A 21,302-nucleotide genomic window follows, 5' to 3' on the forward strand; every position below is an offset into this window, starting at 1 on the left:
AACAAAAAAAGCCTGGGGTACTCTCTTTCAGTAATAACATAAGACGAGAATGCTTCTTGTTCAGGCCCTCTGCCTGCTACCACTCAATGATTTTTAATTCTCTCAGTAATTCAGCTGGTGCCTTTGATTTCTGTTTGCTTCACCTTGAAATACTTACAGTCTTTGTGTTCTGCAGAGATAGGAGATTGTGAAAGAGCAGCTCCAGTCTATTACAATAATACAGTGAACACAACCATGAAAACTTTCCTGAGAGCAAGAGAAAAACAATCTGAAATAAAAGTAACAGCAGACTGATGGAATATGGCTATTCCTTCCGTAAAAATGGATGGCAGAATCCCTTAGGGTTTTTTGACTGAAAAATATAAGTCTGCTTTTAATGTTCATGATAGTTAAGGCTAGTTGTGACTAGGGTGACAATGAGAATCATTCCTCCTAAGAAATAAATCGGCATCACTATTCATTAAAAAAAAAAAAAAAAGAGATAGAAATAAATTATTTTAGAAGCCAAAAAGAGACACATAAAATCAGATATTTTTCTTGCCCTTAAGAAACCTTAATGAAAAATAAATCTTTATCCAATGGCAAGATAACTGATCTTAATCAGAACAAGCTGTGGATGCAGAGGGCAATAGATCTTATCTGTGTTAACCACCCAGTAAATATTCTTCTTTCTTTTTTCAGCAAGGAATCCCTTGGAATCAGCTAATACCAGACTTTGCAAAAAGTACTGTTCAGCCTGAAATATTTCTATATTTTAAGAAACCTGAAGACTGCCAAGATGGGAGACTGAAAGTAGAAGGATAAAAGAAAAAAAAATGCTTGAAAATAGCTTTCAATGATTTCTAATTAAATAAAAATTGATGCTTTAAAATATACTCTATATTGCGTGACAAACAAATCAGGATTCCTAGGTTCCACAAGTCTTACATTAAAAAGCACTTTTTTCCAATATCACCTCACTATACCCATTAGAGCTGCCTGTGAATTGAGGTGCAACTAAAGTAGAGAAGTGCAATAAGCATCTTTCTCAGAGAATGCAATGGAAATTGTTCTGTATTTCATTAACTTTATATTCATCATGGTTCTAACAACAAAGCTGTGATACACATCTTTCTGTGTACATAGAAAGATGTACGCATTTTTACTGAGCAATGATAGAGACAGTGACCCACATCAGTAAGAAAATTCTAGTATTTCTTTCTGATCTATTAAAACTAATAATCAGTTCTACTATTGTGACAATGCTGACAAGTCAAAAAATGTGACTTTTACTCAGTAGGGAAAATATCATTTTTGCCAGAGAAGAGAGACTGCAGAGATTCCCAGTAGATAACAAATCGACAGGGCTCAACCCATCTCTGAATTCCGCAAACCTCTGTTACTGTCCCTTCCCACCATGAAACAAACTCTAAACATGGTTTTCCTTTCCTTAAGAGTCTCACCAAGCCCACTAGATGATATATAAGCACTCTTAGCATACTTTGTATGCCTTGATCAGTCTTCAAATAAAAATGGCTTGCTTTGTGTCTGCCAGACATAATTAAATTACTTAGTGTCCAACTACTGAGACAAATGACAAATGCTGACACATCCATTTGATTACCACAGACAAGGCTACGCCACCCATTGTGGTATTTTCCTCAGGTATTTTTCTCTTGATATTGTTCATACTTTTTGGACATTACTTATGAGGTGTGGTGTCCTGCATGTATTTATGCAACACTCAGGAAATCACGTCTTCAGCACGACCAGGAACAACTCACCTGCCTGTACCTCACCAGGCAGCATAAAGAGCTGTTTAAATTTGTGTAAACTGCTCCAAATTTTGTGCTACCTATCTTTTTTTGGTACTGCTGCTAACTGAGCCAGGCAAATGAAAGTTGTCTTATGTCACTTATGTCAAATTTTGTCACTTATATCCTTATTAAAATGTGAAAATACCTTTGCTTATCAAACAATCCTTTTCAGTATTACAAGTCTCCTCCTGGAGGCATATAAAAAATTCAGTACAAGGATGGGTAACCCACAAATCCAAAGAGATGCTCTTGTAGACTTTTCTGATTGAAGACACATTTTACAGTGTGCTGACCCCATTTCTTCGGTCACTCACAAGCCAGACTTCATATCAAGAATGCACTTAAGCTTGTGCTGAAAATTAAGGTGGCATTTCAGTACCATTGAAGTCCTTCTGTCCTGTTCCTAATGTGTTCCTGATCATGAAATCATGTAACAGCTTTGGGCTGGAAGGAACCTTAAAGGTCATCTTGTTCCAAGCCTGCTGCCATAGGCAGGGACACCTTTCACTAGATCAGGTTGATCAGAGCCTCATTCAACCTGGCCTTGAACATTTCCAGAGATGGGACATCCACAACTTCTCTGGGAAGAAGAGGTCTGATCTAGGACCTTGAACCAATCTGAGAAAAGATTCAAGGTCAGTCTTCATCCTAATTGTTGGCTCCTTTATTGCTGATTCTCATATTGCTGTTTGCACTGTTATACTGAAACAAGGCTTTCAAGCCTTTTTTCCTAACACTGTGGGATTTTTTAAAATAAGATCATTAAGGTCTAACTACCCTACAGCCACTCAAGACAACACAGATAATTGTAATTAAATTCCTAAAAAAAGCAATTCCTTAATTTTTCACTGCATTCTTAGGAAAAGAATATTCAGACTGCTCAGCACCTGTCACAAAGGAACTGAACTTTCAAAGTCCCTAAGAGATGAGCTCTGCTTCCAAAAACAGTTTGTGTATTTATAGTCATGCTTCCTGACCTCCTTTTCTTATTTTCTGGGGGAAATACAAAAACTGAAAAAAGAAAATTTAAAAAAAAAGGTAATTTAATTATAGTAATGGTTCATAAATAAAAATTCCATCTTGGTACAGTCAACCATACAGGGTAAGCCCTGGTAGCCTTTTCACAGACTACATGGACATATTGGTTTGCTTACCTTTCACTACTGGTATTGCTACCTACTGATTAATTGAAAAATACTGTAGGCAAAGTGCATAAAAATACTTGGGAAAAGCAAGTTCAAAACAACACCTGGGACATTAAAACACTGGACTGGAAATTGTTAAGATACATACCTGCAGTTAATACTCAATGTTAAACAGTACTGTATTGTTCAAATTATTCATAAGTTTGGTCCTGCAGTAGACCTGGGTGCAAAGAAAGTTCAGGAAATCCTTCCCCCTAATTTTAGCAGTAACACACACAAAACCTCAGAGAAAGATGCTCCTCCTTAAAGTAATTTAGTTTCAGGTAGAGAAATGAATTTAATTCTTATTTCTGAATTAGATCCTTGCTATCTATACAATACACTAACATAGCTGGACAAACATAAATCTGATTTTGTGTCATATAAAGAAGCCAGAGAACATTAATTTTGAGATCTTGAGTTCGGATGGGTAGAAGTTAGAGTGTAGAAAATATGCAAAACATCACGACCACAGAAATTAGGTAGTAGGCACAAATATGAAACAGCAAAGAAGGGAAGGAGCAATAATGTTAAAAACCTCTGAGTCACGCTGTGAGACTTTTGGAGAAACTAAACACCTTACACATGCCAGTTGCTAGACCAATGCCTTAGGGTGAAATTGCTCAGGAACACAAGGCTTGGTGATGAATTCAGTCTAACTCAGAAGCAATTCCTTGGAATCTGTGCAGTCACATTCAAGTAAACCCTGTGTAAGCAAGGGGAAAATGTAACCCTTTGTCAGCCTATCAGTATTAATCTTCCAGTATTCTATAATTCCTCCTGTCAAGGTAAGAGTGAAATGTGAAACAAGCAGAAAGATATGCTCCCTGCCACACAGTTCAGTTGGGTTCTTTCTTAGAATGCCTGATTCTCAAATCAAGTGTTTCTCATTCCATCCAGGTATGCAATTATGTATCCATTACCAACTGTAGCAGTAAAACAAATCTCAAGATTTGTGTCCACTGCTGAAGTCCTGAATTAAAAGTAGGCCCAGCCTTTTCACTTTGGGCAAACTGGACACCCTGACCCTGATTTGACTTTTTACCAGACAGCACCGGCAAGAACACTTAAAATACAAAGGGGGGAAAAAAAGAAGAAAAAAAGAGCTACTTCAGGGGTTTTATCTTCTTCATTAAATGGAAGGAAATAGATCATATACAAAATGCATGAACTGGGAGCGACAGAGATGAATAATGCATCTGTTACTTGTTTGCATAATGGAGTTATTTGATCTACTTTGACTTCTCAGGCAGAGCAAAACCAAAACATAATGGTTTTCCCACCTTCTTCAAAAAAAGTCCTCAGGAACTCCTGTCCTTTGAAATGCCATAGGATGCTATAGAATACTAATGAACTTCCAGCCATTTTAGGTACACCTGTAAAATAGCACAGGTGATTTTGCCCCCTTGATACCAATCACTGGACACCTCTGCCTGATTTAATGAGTGAAGCTCAAGCACTCATGAGGAGGTGGCAGACAAGTGTCCATTTATGCTCAGATGGCAAGAGAGAATTTGCACAGGGGATAGAAGCACAAAGGTATTTCAGAGAGGTTATTTTAATGGCTTCATGGTCTTTTTACCCATAAACAACACATACTTTTGTGAACTTTTAATACAGTAATTTCTCTCCAAATAAGCATTTTAGAAAGCTCTGGAAACTTCTACATGCTTTCAAATGTCTTCGTCACTACTTTATGAATTCAAAGGCTGTCTGATAATGTTCAGTCATTTGAGCAGCAAAGTTCTGTAATGAAAAGTTCAGTCCTAAACTGAAGTCAAGGGCAGCGCTCTCCAATGAGGAAAAAACTAAACACCTGCCCAGACCAGCTTCTGTTGACTCTGCATGTAATAGCCATACCTGTGCAGGTACACACAGTACTAGAGCTGCCCCTGCATGCACCCCCCCCCCCCCCCTTTTTTTATTTCTTTTTTAATATTTTAAAATACCCTTGAAAGGATGACATTCACCTCAAAACCAAAAGACACACTTCCTCTGTGGCTCCTCTGCAGTAATTTTCTGCTAGGATATTCTGCAGTAGGAAAGGAATTTTCTGCTTCTCAACTGAAGCCACTCCACTGCCATAAAAAATTACAGCCAAACATCAGTGACAAAGACGTAAACCAAGACATAACTCTTCAACCATAGCATATTTTTTTTCCCTCATTTCATCCCAAAACCTAAGTTATTAGTTGTCAGATTTCTGTGGTCCTTCAAATAGTGCTTAAGGTCAGTACAGAACTCAGAAGGTTTGGTCCAGCAGCTGAGCAGGGCTGCCTGGCCTGCCCAGATTGTTACAGTGGCTCTCATGTAGGTTTTTAGGGTGTGGGCACATGGTATAGTTGAGAACCCTGAGATCACATGTGGACAAACTAACTTTACAGGTACTCATCACCATCTCAATTTCTGTGCTTCATCTGAAAATTGCTTACGAATCCTTGTCTCCTGTAATGGCAGAACTATATTTATTGGGTAAAAGAAGTCTTATTACAGAACTATTTCAGCAGTACTTTCATTCTAGCTAATCTAAAATTACCATTAAACCCAGGGATTTACCAACAGAAAAATACTACCTGATAAAAATTTATATACAAGTCTAAATTTTGAGTCTAAAACATAAGTTAGTTTTAACTTGCATATAATAGCTTTCTACAGAGTGCTCTACTGAATAAAAGTAGTTCGCTTATCTTAAAAAAAAACAATTACATTACTAGGACTGCATTTTTCTCAGTTTACATATTTGAAACTTAATACAATGGCTTTTTTCCCATCTGATTTATTTAGTTAATATTGTCACTAGGCTCTCTAAAATAATTTCATCTAGAAGTAAGAGGCTCCTGTTATTTATCTTTCATTATACTATTTTTTTTTTCCTCTAAGAACCCTGCTGATCTCTTTCCCTCATTACTTCTTATACATGAAAGCACCTTTTACTTACTGTTGTAAATTTTAAGTTCTAGGGGTTTTTTCCCTAAGAAAGGATCTTCTCATTGTGACCTAGAAGATGCTGAGCTGTGTTGTACAAAGCAATAGCATATGGCTTCTCCATCAGAATTTGCTTGGGTGTATTGACAAACTGGGCATCAGTCCTTTCAATGTACATTCAAAAATGAGTATTTTTTTTTCAGCACTCCTTCAAAATAGTGGTTTTATCTACTTCTCTTTCTCCCAAAGAATTGTTTGTCTCTTGTCAGAATGCCATTAATCGAGATTTCAGTTCTGATGGTCCTGAATGTTGAGACACAATCTAATCTTCACAGGAAGAGCCCCTGCCACTGTTTCTTCAAGCAAAATGATAAAGAGAATATATTTTGTAGTGTGACACCATGTGCCAGAGTTGCTCTAGTTCTATGAAGCTGTGAAAACAAATGTTAAGAATGCTTGCCTAAAAAGTCCACTTTTACTGGGAAAAAGTGTGATGGGTTGTACATCACAAAAAAAAGGAACACAGACACGTTTATTGTCACGGAAGTAAATGTTCCTAAAAACAATTGTAAATCAGACTAGAAGAGGTAATCAAGTAGACTGTATTCAAGTCCAGGAAAAGGGATAGGAAGCTTGGAAACTAACTGCTCTCTCTCATTACTTCATTGAAAATATTCATGAATACATTCAACTAATGTTAGCATTAGTTGAATTACTGTCAGCCTCTGTCCCTGAAAGCTATGCCATTAACTTAGTTCTTGTATAAGGACAGTAAGCTAAAAATGAGGTTCTACTTGGTAGTCACTTTTGAAGCAATTAAATATCTTTAGGTGTTTTGACAATGCACTAACCCTCCAATACGTAACCTTTTCCTGCCAGTCAGAGCACAGTTTCTTGAGTCAACTCTCACAAGATCAGTGCTAATAGCATTTTAAGGGAGAACCTACTTCATACAAGTAGAGAAAAATAGTGAAAAAAAAAAAAATTAGTCTAAGTTCACAGTTCTGACTCAGAACTTTTTCCTTAGAGATGGCCACGGTGATTAGAGGTGAACGAGCAAACTCTGCAAGCTGCTTTTAAAAAGCTGAGGTGCTTCTTTTATCTGTCCTGAAGAAAATGCACTCAGTTCGTGTCTGCAGCATTTCCTCTGTAAAAGCCAAACAGCCAGTATCAGGCAGGCATCCAAAATTGAGTTGTTGTTTTTCTTCTTACAGACTATTTTCAGGAAGAGATGTGACCAGTCCAGTGGTGCTCCCCAGGAGAAGCACAGCACCAAGATACCTACGATGAAACGATTCATCACTTCTGAGACTTTACAGTATATTTTAAGACAAAAGCAAGTATTAGATGATATAATCTGACCACCTACAATAACAGACCACATGAATTCAAATAAAACATCTCTGTCTGGATCCCAATGGCATGGGAATGGCCAATAAGGGTTTTCCAGGAAGGTATCTAGTCTGCATTTAAACACCAGGCAGAAAAGCAGTTGGGCCATATTTGTACTTGATTTCCCTGGTTAACAATGCAAATATCCCCAGCATCAGGATATTTGCACTGACAGTCATCAGGGCAAAATAAATAATAGGCTGTGACTCTAAAGCCTTTCAGTCAATCCAGAGAGGAGAATAGCAAAACCAGATTTAAGGCAGAGTTGCACACAGGTTAGTATTTACATCTGCGTACTTCCCAAAACAAGGAACACAATCTAAACCTGAGGCTAAGCTAAGTAGAGACTCCAGTCTAAAATAAGACTGCATACTTAAGAAAAAGTTATGCAGTTGTTTGGGGTTGTTTTTTTTCCAAAAAAACAACACGTGGTATGGGATTTGGTAGGGGGAGAAGGTAAAAAAAAAGGGCCTGATTGTCTCAATTATGACATTGTATCAAAAGGCAAAAATAATTATTGGTAACATCCTTTCAAAAAGAAAAAGCAGAAAAAGACCTCTTTTAACCTGCACAAAGGTACTCCAGAAGTCAGAATGAATGCCTGCCAGAAACCAAACTGATGTTAACAATTTGGATCATGTCCACAGGACTGTGTTTACTAAGAGTGTGTTGCTTGTACTGATGGTTAAATTGAACATAAAGATCAATAGTACCTGGAAACGTGATAGAGAGAATGACCCCCTGAATGGAGGGAAGAACATATCCCACCTGCCTTCATTCTCCCTCCAGGATCTAAAATGTCTCTCTACAGAGCATGCCCTCAAAAATGCTGGTGTCAGAACAGAGCACAACTGGAGCTCTGAGGGCCAACACAACAGGTTAGCAGCTCCACTCCTCTCTGCCAAGATCACAGGTTACACTGCCTCTGTTCTTCAGGACCAAACAAGGATTCAAATGATATTAGTGAGAAATGCCTGCATACTACAGCCTGGAAGACCAATTCCTAAGGTAAAGCTATTTCTATAAACTCACACAGCTATGGATGGTCTGAATGGATAATTACAAACATTCTCACGCTTGCAACCCAAAATTATTTGGGACTTAAGGCAAGAAATAATATGGAAAAAAAACCTCACAAAACACAAGGACTGTTCTTTGTAACAGTGTTTTTATCTTTGGAGAAAACAAATGGAGTGGAGCAAGAGCACAGTCAAATGCTTGATGCTTACAATGGACAAGTGAGGTATTCTTTCATTATAAGAAGTTAATGGCAACAATGGTATTATTTCATGTGACTCTTACTAAAAAGGTAAGTATACAGCTGAATATAGAATTCATGCTTTTAAAGCCCTCCTCTTCTTCCATCACTCTTTCCTTGATAGGACTTTCAAGGTTGTAGCCCCAGCTTATGGGGACAGCTGCTGTGGCCCCAGGGTCCCAGTGACATACTCAGTGCTTTCCATACACACCAGCTTGGCAGCCATTTCTCGTGTTCACACGTACAAATTCAAACACAGAATTAACGTAAAGCCTATGGAAAATTCAGTGAGAAGTAAAGACTTCAAAGCTGATGCATCTCTATTACATGTATTTCAACATTTTCACCATTTAGCAGTGTTACAAAGATACACAAATAGGGGAAACACTTAAACTTGCTGCAGTATAACACAATGACAAAGATGCAAAATGTCTCTCCATATAATCATGTAATCACCAAAGAAAATATGTTAGGTTACACTTGTAACAAAAATGACTGCTATAATGTACCATTTTTTTAAACAATGTTAGAAAGCAGTTAGAATAATCTACTTATGCATAATTAAAAGCAACTCTCAATCACCTATGGATATGAAACATAACTGAAATGTGCATTAAACATGCAAAAATATTTCTTCCTTAAGTAGCTTACTGAATAATATTTCATGAGAATTTGCTTTTTATAGTTCACACTCTGTGTAGCAATAAAATGGTCCCTTAGAAAGCAATCATCATTATGGAGTTGTATCCTGAAAGAAAACTCAAATTTAAAAATTAAAGTTTATTCTACTACCAAGGAAAAAAAAAAAATCAGTCTTGCCATTTTTCACAAAAATATTCCAGAATATTCATATCAGGATGATGGCAGCATTTTATTTAGACATTTATTTCAAACAAGCATCATATATTAATTATCCATACAAAAATTCTGTATACCTAAGCTACCAAGAAATGCCTCTTCAGCCAGTGTCATGCAGTATTTACTTTGAAGGGCAGTGGAACAATATTAATTATGGAGTTTAAGCTCTACAGGGCAAATATTTGCTCTCACATGCTTAAAACCAATTTGTGCCATGTCTTGTACATATTGGAAGGTAATGATGTTTTATCATGTCTGGTAAAAGTTCACAAGTTCTAGAGTGCTGCTTTATTTGACTTCCTTTCTTGGAAGAGAGACAAGCTGCTTCGGCTGAACTGAAATAACCCAATGAATATCCAACAGCATAAGATAGATATGATTAGCAATAGAACTGGACAAATAGTATCAAAAGTTTCTAAACTTTTCAAGAGGGAAAAAAAAGACATGCATTTGGTGTGGCTTTGATGTTTAGATAGGTTTCTAGAAACGCTCAAAATGTATCACAAAGCCTTCTGCTGTTACCATACAACAGGACACTCTCAAAGTGTATTTTTTTCACTTGCTGCCCATAAGAAAGGATTAAGACATTAATTTAATCACAATTTTTGATCAAGTTTTATCAGTCTTTCAAATTATACAATTTCCTAAAGAATCTACCTGAAATGCATGTCTTCATATTTCAAAATTAACACTTTCTAAACATGTTAATTCAGGAAATTGCACTGCTGGTGTTCTTTCACTGCATTTTAGGATGAAAACAAGTATCAAAGTGTCTTAATTTCAAAAGAGCCTATAACAATTTACTAAAAATCCCTAGCAATTCTCTAACTCTATGACAGTATTCTATACATTGTAGTTTATTTGGAAAACTCACATTTTATAATGCAGCATTTGTCATCCAATTAAATGCACCACCAAATCTATATTTTAGATCTTTTCTCCACTCAAAGATTTAACCATTAGATACTTAGATAATATATATGAAGGGATAAAGGTGTTTCAAACCTTGTGCAAGTAGGAAGCCAGTACAATTCAAAATTTAGTGTTTTCTCTACTAAATCAACTTCCCTAGAAGTTCTGAAAGTAAGTAAGTTGAAATGGTTACAGCTATCATCTTAAAAAAAATAAGAATCTGGATATACTGACTCCCTTTCTTCTATTGTAGTAGAAGGAAAATGTTGAACTTGTTCTAGAAAAAGTGTCTAAAGCAAAAGACTTCTCAAGAAACTTACACACACATCTTCATACACTTATTAGAAGTTTAAAAGAAAAAAGTGAAGAGCAAAAGCAGTTGGCCATGGAAGAGAGTTTTGACGTAAGTATAAATAAAGCAGTGCAGAAATGCAAAGCTCAAAAGGGATGCCATGTTTTCTGAACATAAATCAGACAGGAAAACTGAATCATGTGAAGGATGAAAGAGCAGCTGACCAGAGAATCACAGAGCAGCTGAGCCTGGAAGGCACCTCTGAAAACCATCCAGTCTCAAGCTCTACTCAGAGCAGGCTCAGCTAAACCAAGTTGCCCAAGGCCACATATATCCAGGTTCTGAACATCACCAATGGTGGACACTCCATCTCAACTGTGGACAACCTGTTCTGGTGCCTGACTACTCTCACAGTGTAATCAAAAAATGGGGGTTTTATATTGCTTCAGTCTGAAGCACTACATCTTACTCTGTCACTGACTACCCCTGAGAAGAGTCTGTCTACCTCCTTTACACCTTTCCATCAGGTATTTACACACAGAGAAAATCCCCAAAACTTTCTCTTCTCCAGGCTGTACAGTCCCAGCTTGGTCAGCCTCTCCTCATTCAACAGATGCTCCAAACACTTCATGATTGTGGTGGCCCTCCCTGCAGAGCATCCATGTCTCATGAACTGAGGAGCCCAGAAGTGGACACAGCCCTGCAGAGGAGGCCTTGACCAGCTGGCAAAGCTCTGCCTAATGCAGCCCCTGAGGCTGTTGGCCTCAAGAGCACACTGCTGGTTCATGGTCAACATAGTGCCCTCCCAGGACCCCCTGAGACTTTTTCATAAAGCTGCTTCCGAGCTGCTCAGCCCTACAGCCTGTCCTGGTGCATGGGGTGAGGTGCAAGACAAGGACCAGTATCCCCCCAGCCTCTGTAACATCTCAGCACAAAGCTGCTCTGGCAGAATGCTTCTGTGCAAAGGACCAAGCAATTCACAGCTCCAAGTATACATGTATAGATAGACATTGAAACACATGCATTTATATGATGTTCACAAACAGGTTAGCTGTAAATAAACATTAATATAAAACATACAAAAATATTTGAGGGTTGCAAATATTTCAATTTATTAGCTATAGAGAAAGTTCAATTTGTTTCTCAGGTCAAGCCAATGTAATTAGTTTTATTTTAAAATGTAACGGTAAGACTATAACTGGTTAAGATGAAAGATATGGGACTCGCTTTGCTTAAATTAGAATGCATGGTTATACCACTTCAGGAATACTTTTTTCCCCTAGCCAACTGTATTTGAAAGAGGAAAAATCATTAGAATGTTTAGATGGGATTGGTGGTGAAAAATAATAGCTATTACATTCTGACAAAAAAAAGTAGAGCTCAGTAAGCAAATCATACTACTTCTTTCATGAAAGTAAATGAAAACTGGTTGCCTTGAGAATAGTTATGGTAAATCTGGGGACCAAATTTAACTTCAGAGGGATTCTGATCCTGCACCAAGAAATAAACAGCTCAGTATAACAAATATTAAATTGTCTGATTGGCCTCTAAGCAGTATCTACTTTCGCTCACCAATAATCAAAGACAATAAATATCTTATTTATCTCAAGAAGTTTATCCGCATAAGATGTTGGGAAGAAGTGTTTTTCTTTTCATTGACAGAAAGAATAAAACCCTTATAGGAGATGAATAAAGATACAGAAATGCAGTAGGATGAAGCTCAGCAATGGCTTATGGAATAGCCAAAACACGGAAAGGCAGTAATACTCAAAAAGCTGAAGATCAAAAATCAAATGTACCATCATTCCCATGTTGGTACTGATGCTTAGTACATTCACGATCTCAAACAGGAAAGGGCAAGAAAGTATTAAAGAAACACAAAAGATGATGCTAAGTAGGTTAGTAAAGACTAAGAAATTTCCAGGAGACCAGTCCCTGACAGCCATCAGTACTGGCAAATGCAAACCAGAAGAAAAAAATCATATGAATTACTGAGATTTTAAAAAAAACATAGATAACCCAAAAGCAGTCATTTTTCATTTCCAAAGAACATTTACCTCCTACCAGAAGTCACCAACAAAAATGACTGTATTTGAATGTCTAGTGCTATAAAATTGTGCTTAAAAATAAATCTAAATTAGGTTTTTTCCATTAAGATTATAACTATGATTCAGTACATTGTTTTGAATATAAAGATTCAGCAGCAATTGTCTCCAGTTTTTCATCACAAGATCTTTAATATGTTTCCAAGCTAATTTTAATTTATTATAGAGAAAAGAATGAACTTTCTTCTCTAGATTAAATTAAACTTGCCTCTTATGTACATATCATGAAGTATTAAAAAAGCAGGAAAAACAGTTGCTACAGTTGATAAAAGCTTTTTTTAAGTAAGGTAGACAATAAGTTTTTTCTATTGGTTAACCGTTTCTCAAGTCTTCAAAAAAACCCAGGTTTTTTCCCAAGAAAAAAAATTAACTGCAGTATGTATGCATGAGCAGAATTTTCCTGCTTTAACAATGCGGAAAACTGTCTGCAGTAAACTGATAGTTAACTGTGTCACTCAAGAACAGTCTGCACAGTTCATAGGAAGCTGAGTCCTTTGCAATGACAGCAAGTGTAGCAACAGTGTGTTTATCTAAGAGGAGTTTGGGTGACTTCGTTTTTGACCAAAATTCTACCACAAGTCAAGATCACTAAGAAAACTACGAAGCTCATCAGACGCAGGTTTCAAAAATATATCAGGTTGCTTAAGTCTTGCTGGAAGTATCTGAAGCATGGTGTGAGTACATGCTGTGAGGCGCTCCAAAATCCCATTCTGAAGATGATCCAGCCTGAGCCCTGGCTGGAGCACATCGGGACTCTCAGCTCATATGCTTGGCACACCTTTCTGCAGAAATCAAACTCTGGAAAAGGTAATTCACACACTCGGCAATCACTGCTCAATTCCAGTCTATCAGTTTAGAGATAATAATTTTGTCTGTGGGTAAGCTAGAAGATGGGGGTAATAGTATTCATATTACCTCACATGATATGGGAGTACTTGGCACCTTCCAAGATAAGCCTGTCAGATCCCTCACAGAATGGGCCAGACCAGATGCTTTGAAATCAAAATGCTGTGTATTTATCTGATTGCATATATCTAATTGTGCTTAATGCTACTAGAGGCATTTTTCAGATACTGTACAGTCCTCTGAATGTAGTGATAAGAAATGGTGTGGGAACCCAGAGTGCAGAGAATATGTCTCTGCCTGTTTTGAGGGGTTTCACCCCCCTGAACAACACAGCTTTTGACCTCTGTCCGTGGGAAAAACTGCCTACTATTAGAAAAGAACTAGAAACTACAGTAGTGTAAATTAGGTGACAGACTACTATGTAAGATTGTCACAGGGTGAAAAATTTAGAGGTTTTGGGTTTGTTAATGTAGTAAATAGATAAAAGCAAAAAACATCAAAATAGATTATTGTTGTTCTCCAAACCTTCTTCTTCTTCTACTCCTCCATATTCTGCAGTAAAAGTAGTTTGGGATGATTGGACAAAGAATTCTGCAGTTCCTGGCTGTGTCATTAAATAATTGGTAGAAAAGTAAAAATAATGTACATTTTCAGTAACCATTGGCTAATTTATCTTTAAAAAGGCCATGTAATCTTGATAATTAGGCTTTCTCCTGCATTCCCTGCTTTGTGCTATGTCTGGATCATGCTAGTGACTCTTTTTCTCTGATAAGACTTAATAAACACCTATCAAGAAGCAGCGAAGGCTGAGAGTCCCGTTTGTCTCTGGAACTCCTGGCAAGGACTTTAAAAACTCTCTCCCATCAGGAGAGGTTTGATTACAGCATGGTCAGTGTCAAAACAGGAATGAATGAATGAAGCCGTGCTCTGTTTATGCCTGGATTTGATACAGCTTCTGCCACTTCACATGTGGGAAAGGGAATTCACAGCCAGTCTGTCATGAGAATGGTGCTGCCTGGTTACAGTCCCCAGGCTCCTCACTTCAAGGTTTTCTGTGCCTCCCAATACACCCTGATCTTCCTTCTCTTGCTCCAGCCTCAGTTTCTCAATCTCTCTCCTGGAAAGAGCTCCTTCCCATTCCCCTCTCTGCAACCTCCCTCTGCTCCCACCAGGTATATTATGCCATGTTCCACCAGCCAGCTAAACTTCTGGGCCTCACCACTTCCCTTCCCAAACACAATGGGAAGAAGCACCAGTTCAACTAATCAGCATTGCCTAACAGGATGCTCTACTCAGCAGAGAAAGATCCAAAAACTGCAGCCATAGACCTGAAAGAACTGGGAATGGATGCAATGCTACCATCATCTGTCATATGCAAGAAAAAACAAATATCTCCCTGCTATTTTAATTTGACAGACAACATCATTCAGCCAACCATCTACCCCTTTTCATGTTTTAAGTCTGGGGGAGGGAAAACCGGAAGCAAATAGAATTGACCCAGATGAACTTAAATGCTCAAGTTAAGACAGCTAACTAGGATGAAAGGAATTTTTGCAAAGGTTTTCTTCTTTGAAGAAAACATTGATAACCAAGATTAGCTCCTGCACAACAGACTCATTTAAATTTTTAGTCTTAGAAGCGAAGATGCTGTAGCTAAGCAACCTGGCTTTTCCTCAAACTGAAAGTTGGTTTCCACAGCACCTTGTTTATCACTGAGAACTCTGACAAACCTCTACCTTATTTTATGTAACAGTGTCTGGGGGAGTGCCAGATTAGATTTGGTTTACTGTCATAAGGGGACTTTTCCCATGAATGCAGATGATGCAGTTATTTTTAAAATAGCATCCAAAATGTTCTTTGTGTCTACTGCAAGCTCTTCAAATACCCTGAGCTCTTGGAGAGAACAGATACACCTGTCTGCTTCTGAATCCAAGAAGTGCTGGCTATGTTTCCTTTACCTGCATACTGAAATGAGCCACTGCCCTTTCTGCCTTAGATTTCCCCTTCAGCCCAGGAATTGATATAGCATTTAGAATTTGTTTTCTATCACTAAAGATGTTTTAAGACAATGCTCTCTGCTCTGGTTGGGTACTTCTCTTATCCTGTCTTAGATGCAATCTGTAGCTTCAAGAATGATTATTATTTCCAAATTAGAATCTAACTATAGTCCATAAACCCATTCACTCAGACTGAATCACCAAACATCTTTCCTTTCTAATTCTTCCAATTCTGACTGCACTTTTCCTAATGGATAGGACAGAAAATACATGCAAGTAATAAGCAAAATCAATGACACCGAATATGACCCACTGGGTTATAACTTCAGATGCTAATCTCTTGACATGCTTCCCCTCCCACAGACTGTGCATATTAATAGCCTTTTCCCAGTCTGACAAGGGCACTGAAAAGCATTTGCTTGAAAAACCTGGAAAGCATTAGGTTCCCCCCCCCCCCAACTCAGTCCCCATTACAAATCTATCTTTAATCAGCCCCCCCCACCTTGTTCAGTTGCTTGTAACCCTGCATGCAGTATAATAAAATATGATGGTCCCAAATGTTTTGCTAAACAATGGAAAAAATATTTTGGCTGTACTGCTCATTTGTTTTCCCTTCTCAAATGGTTTTGTGTTTGTGCTGAATAAATACACACACAGTAGGCCTATGCATCCTTCTACAAACACAGATATGCAGACACTGTATACAGACAGCAGTGCAGCTTTCTTGTTTACTCTGCCTCCCTCATTTCCTCTAGATATTTTTGCACGCTGTCATTTGTGGAATACTGTTGAAACCCAAAGGGATCTCAGCTGAGCCTGTCTCACATTGCAAGCTGCTGGCAGGCTCATTAAGGCTGGGGGAGCAGTGTGGAGTCTGCTGCCACTGCTCACAGACTGATGCTGCTGGCTGGAAGGATTCAGCCAAGCTCAAGGGGCCACACCAGCTGATTTCTTCAGACGCTCCTCAGCCTTGACATTATTGTTGGCGTCTCAACAAGGACTCTAAAGTTGTTACTAAAAGTGCCAGCAGCTGCTGTCAGCTTCTTGGAGAGGAAATCCAATATAATAAAAGTCTTCAAGGATTTCAAACAGGGTAAAAGTGCATGTTTTCTTACTCCTATAACCAGCCTTGACTTTATATTGTACAATGAAATTCCTGTACAATGAAATTACTTTGCATTTGTTACTGGGTAACTACACTTCTTCTGTTTGTTAATTTCAGAATTGTCTGCATCATTTTATGATCTACCCAACTTTATTATTTCTAACTCTGCAGATATTACCTGTCATACTTGTTGCAGCCCCAGAGAACCCATATCTCTTGCCCAATAGCTTTTGGGGAAGCTGTTGCCTATTTCAGAGTCAAGGTAAAAGGCAGGAAGCAGAACATAGCTCTCTCACACATAAGTAATGCCTGGCCATCAGCTTCTTTGTGGCCGATCCAGTTACAAAAAAAAAAAAAAAAAAAAAAAAAGGAGATAAAAAGTCACAACTGAAATAGACATTAGTCATAGCTGTGATTTGGCTTTCCGGTGTTAAGTATCACCTAACTTCCTGCATAATTAGGCTGAGCAGTGTCCAGTTACCCTGAGGTTAAAGGAGGGTACTCTTGTTCTTCCAGCTCATCTAGGCTGCTATGAAATCAGGGATGTATGCTTACTGTCCACAAAAGAGAAGAAATTGGGTAAAAATTTCACTACAAACTAGGAATTTGGTAGTTGAATTAAAATGGGGAATCCAAAGTTCTCGGTGCTTGTTTTTGTTTTGTACTTAAGGGCACCATACATAAAGCAAGATATTTAAGAGCCACCAATCCTAAGGCAGAACACCCAAAGGACAGAAGGTAATTAAAAGGAAGATTAGTATGTCTCAGCATTTTGCCTATTTGAGTCATAATATTCTTAAATCACTCAACCACACACTATTTTCTGCCAAGCAAGGACTAGCACTACTATTCCATCACAATCAGGTTGCTCTTGATGACCTTCCAAAGACAAATCTCAGTGTCACAGCTAGCATCATCTCCTAGTGCTGCTGTGTCAGACTATGTGAAGGCAACACAGTACTTTCAACAACAGTCTCAATTTTCTGGTAGAAGTTGGATGCCACCCATGCCTTCCCTTTTTTCTGTCTAGCACACACAGACCACTGGCTAAATGTTTCCATTCACTGTAATGCACCTCCATCTCCCTCATTTCAGCCAATTTTTTATTTAGAAAACAAACACTTCAGAACAGCACAGAAAGTAGGAGAATTTGTCTGCTATGTGTCTAGTAGATTTTAGCCACTATAAAATTTACTGAAATATAAAACAAAGAAGCATTTTGATTAATCCGTTACTTTGGTTTTCTCCTCTTATTCTTTCATTAAGTCACTCTCTATGTTTTCAAGCATTAGGGAAGAAGGGAGTTGTATTTCTGAAATATTTGAATATTCTGAAATATTGATCTTTATGCCTTTGGTTTAATAGTATTGGTAGCCTGGCCACATGGTATGGGCTATGCAGTAAACACTTTCAGAGCCAAATCAGAAATTCACTATGGCAAAGACTTACCAAACAGTCTGCACAAAGTCTATGCTGCAGTGTACACTCAAGTCACCTAACAAAACTAAAGCAAGCAAGGAAGGTCTAACTTAACAAGAACTGGAAATCCAGAGATCTCCATTCTCTTCCTACTCTGCTAGAGACAGACTTTGTAAATGGGGGCAGAGCATTCCACCATCAGCAGGTGTTTTTTTAACTGCTCCTAGGTATGTAAAAGAGAGCACAGGAAATATGATTTCATTAGCATTTATAAGCAAAACTGTGTGGAAAACATTGTTGCACAACTATATAAGTTATCCCTATTCTACACAGTGGATTCCAAAGGAACAAGTATGAAAAGCAGCACGTGGGAACTTCTCCGGGGTTCAGCTGTGGTAGTTTCTTCTCAGTTGCTGGTACAGTGCTGTGTTTTGGATTCTCTATGAGAGTAACGTTGACAGCAACAGCCAAAACATCAGTGTGTCAAGCAATGCTTACATTAAGTCAAGGACTTTTCAGTTTCCCATGTTCTGCCACTGAGGAGGTGCACAAGAAGCAAGCAGAGCCAGGACAGCTGACCTGAGCCGGCCAAAGGGATATTCCACACCATGGAACATCATGCTCAGTATATAAGCTGGGAAGAGCTGGGTAGGAGGGGTCACTTGTGGTGGGGAACAGGACAGGCATCGATCAGCAGGTGGTATTGTGCATCACTGGTTGTTCTTGGGTTTCATTTTCCTTTTTTATTTCTCCATCATTTTAGTAATAGTATATTTTATTGTCATTGTTATTATATTTTATTTTGTTTCCATTATTAAACTGTTCTTATCTCAACCAACCAGTTTTATCTTCTTTCCCCAGTTCTCCTCCCCATGGCAGTGAGGGCAGGGGAAATGAGTGAATGACTGCATGGTACTTAGTTGCCAACTGGGGCTAAACCACAAGAGACCTAAGACTGGGTTTTTTTCCCTTTTACTCTTGGCTGCAGAAATGCAACTTACAATCCCACCCCTCTGCTGAAATATTTTGCTCATAAGACATTAGGACAAGGAGGAGCACTTGTCAAAGTATATAATCACATTTGGGATAACTAGAATATATTAAAAAACAAGCTTTACCAGATCACATGGGAAACAATATTTTCTTCCAGGAAGAAACATGAGCTATTTAAAAAGTATTCCCTCAAATTCAGAAGTCAAGAAGTACTTGACAAAGAAAAACATTTTTCCACATACAGAAATATTTAGTCGTAAATCAGTCTTTGATAAGAGACTTCATTTCTCATTTCAAGAAAAAAAAAAATCAAAGTGAAAATACAAAAAAAAAAGTTTACAAAAATTCTGAGTTCTTCTTGCTCAAATATGTTAGCAGCTGAATTCATCAAAACCAACTGTTTTCCTAAATTTAGACTTGGCTTTGATAAATTGGCATTTTACAGCAAATTAGGCAAACATCTCCCAACTTCTGGTAGACAAATGTCAACTTTCCCTACATTTTAATTGTCCTTTCCAAAAGCACAGAAGCGCACAAGGTGCTTACTCTCACAGAAAACAAATGGGTACCTTGGAAATCACCTTTACATGGCAGAATTAAAAGAAAAATCAAAATGTATTTTGTTTTAAAGTTTCACTGAACACATATGACTTCCCGGGCAGAATGATCTATGATTTGCTGACAGATGGAACCAGACACAGACCTTCAGAAGAAAGGGGAAGCAGGAAGGAGCTGAGCACAAACATTTTAGCCAGCTCTGTCAAAATGTTGGCATTTCTACTAAGAAGGAATTACAGTATCCAATTCTGCCTGTTATTCTGTATCACTCTATCAAAAGATCATGTTTCTCTGAATAATTACTACTAGCACTTCAGCTACTTCTATTATATTTTGTAAAGCTGTCCAAGGAAAGTGACACTGACATTAAAAGCCTATTTTGATTTTGGGTGCAAAATAATTGTTAGACTTGCAAAGCAGAACCTCATAAATCATTTCATTGGTAATCTTCTTCCCTGTAACTGTTATCTCTTCACAATAACTTAGCTTCTGTTTTATTTAACACCAATAATTCTGAAATGCAGGCAGTCCTGAAACTCATGTATTCCACAACACCTCGCACAGAAAGATTTCTTCAGCCCTACAAACCACATTTAATGTCTATAAAATAAATAACATCTATTCTACAGAACACTACTCAGTGTAAAGATTTATTATTGAAGTGAGGCCCCTTAGGGACAGACGTACCTCAGAATTGTTGAGATGACACCTGTGCGTCCCTGAGAACCATCCCTCGCTCGAACACTGGTCAATGTCCACCTTCTGCAGATTGATGTCGACTTTGACAACACCTCTGAAAACAGAGAGAAACAGCCTTGAACATAACTACAGAAATAGGTTAAACTTTTTTATGATGCTGTAGCCTGAAAAGCAGAACTACATCTTTCTTCTAAATATGGAATTTGATAAAATGTCTAAAACCAGAGAAGTTTTGTGCTCCCAGAGCCATCATCACAGACACATATTCTTATTTTAGACTTTACTGAGATGTATTATGACAAGAGCTCAGTAAATCTAACACATTAAGAGTAGGGTGGCAGTTAAGAACAAGTTATATGTTCAAACAGTGTAATGCCCTTCACATTTTAGAGTGCAGCAAAGACCCAAAATAAATACAGTGAAAGACCTGCACTACTTTTTCTGAAGCCAGCAACCTTCCCAGCCAAATCTGAGAGCAAGGAACCAGGCACTGCACCTCACTCCATGTCCAGCAAAAACTACATTCTCCCCTTTGCTCCAGGGAATCCTATTTGCCAAAACAACTGGCAAAAGCCTTTTTTTATACTCTCCCCAGTGACAACTCAGCCTCCAGAGACATTCAGGCCTCTTCTCTGCAACTCAACATCCTCCTCCAGCAAACATCCAAGCCCCTCTCCCCACACCTCTGCCAGCTGGCCCTGCAATAAAACCTGATACAACATCAGAAAGTTGCACAAGCCAGCAACAGACCACTGATGTCTGTGAAGCAAAAAAAAAGTTTCCTACACACACAGGTCCTGAAGGACTGTCTGAATTGTGTAAGTCCTACACCAAGTCGTCTCCAGGTTTCATCATCAACAATTTACCTCAAAAATTCTTTTGAAAGAAAACCTAACAAGCCAATTTCAAAGCTGACACACTATTTTATAAAAAACTTGAAAATTATCAGAAGAAAGGTACAAG

The 21,302-nt window shown here is 38.1% G+C and overlaps 1 protein-coding gene across 2 annotated transcripts in view; it reads right to left on the minus strand.

Moving 5' to 3' along the window:
* The window catches only part of GPR158 (G protein-coupled receptor 158), a 194,078-nt gene that overhangs the window by 155,708 nt on the left and 17,068 nt on the right, over positions 1–21,302 (minus strand). For both annotated transcript variants that reach the window (XM_032100955.1, XM_032100946.1), the window contains exon 2: positions 20,328–20,433. In XM_032100955.1, the coding sequence (XP_031956846.1) occupies positions 20,328–20,433 (106 nt within the window). The remainder of the gene's footprint in view (positions 1–20,327; positions 20,434–21,302) is intronic.

This window comes from Corvus moneduloides, chromosome 1, assembly GCF_009650955.1.
Source record: "Corvus moneduloides isolate bCorMon1 chromosome 1, bCorMon1.pri, whole genome shotgun sequence".
NCBI classification, from domain to species: Eukaryota; Metazoa; Chordata; class Aves; order Passeriformes; family Corvidae; genus Corvus; species Corvus moneduloides.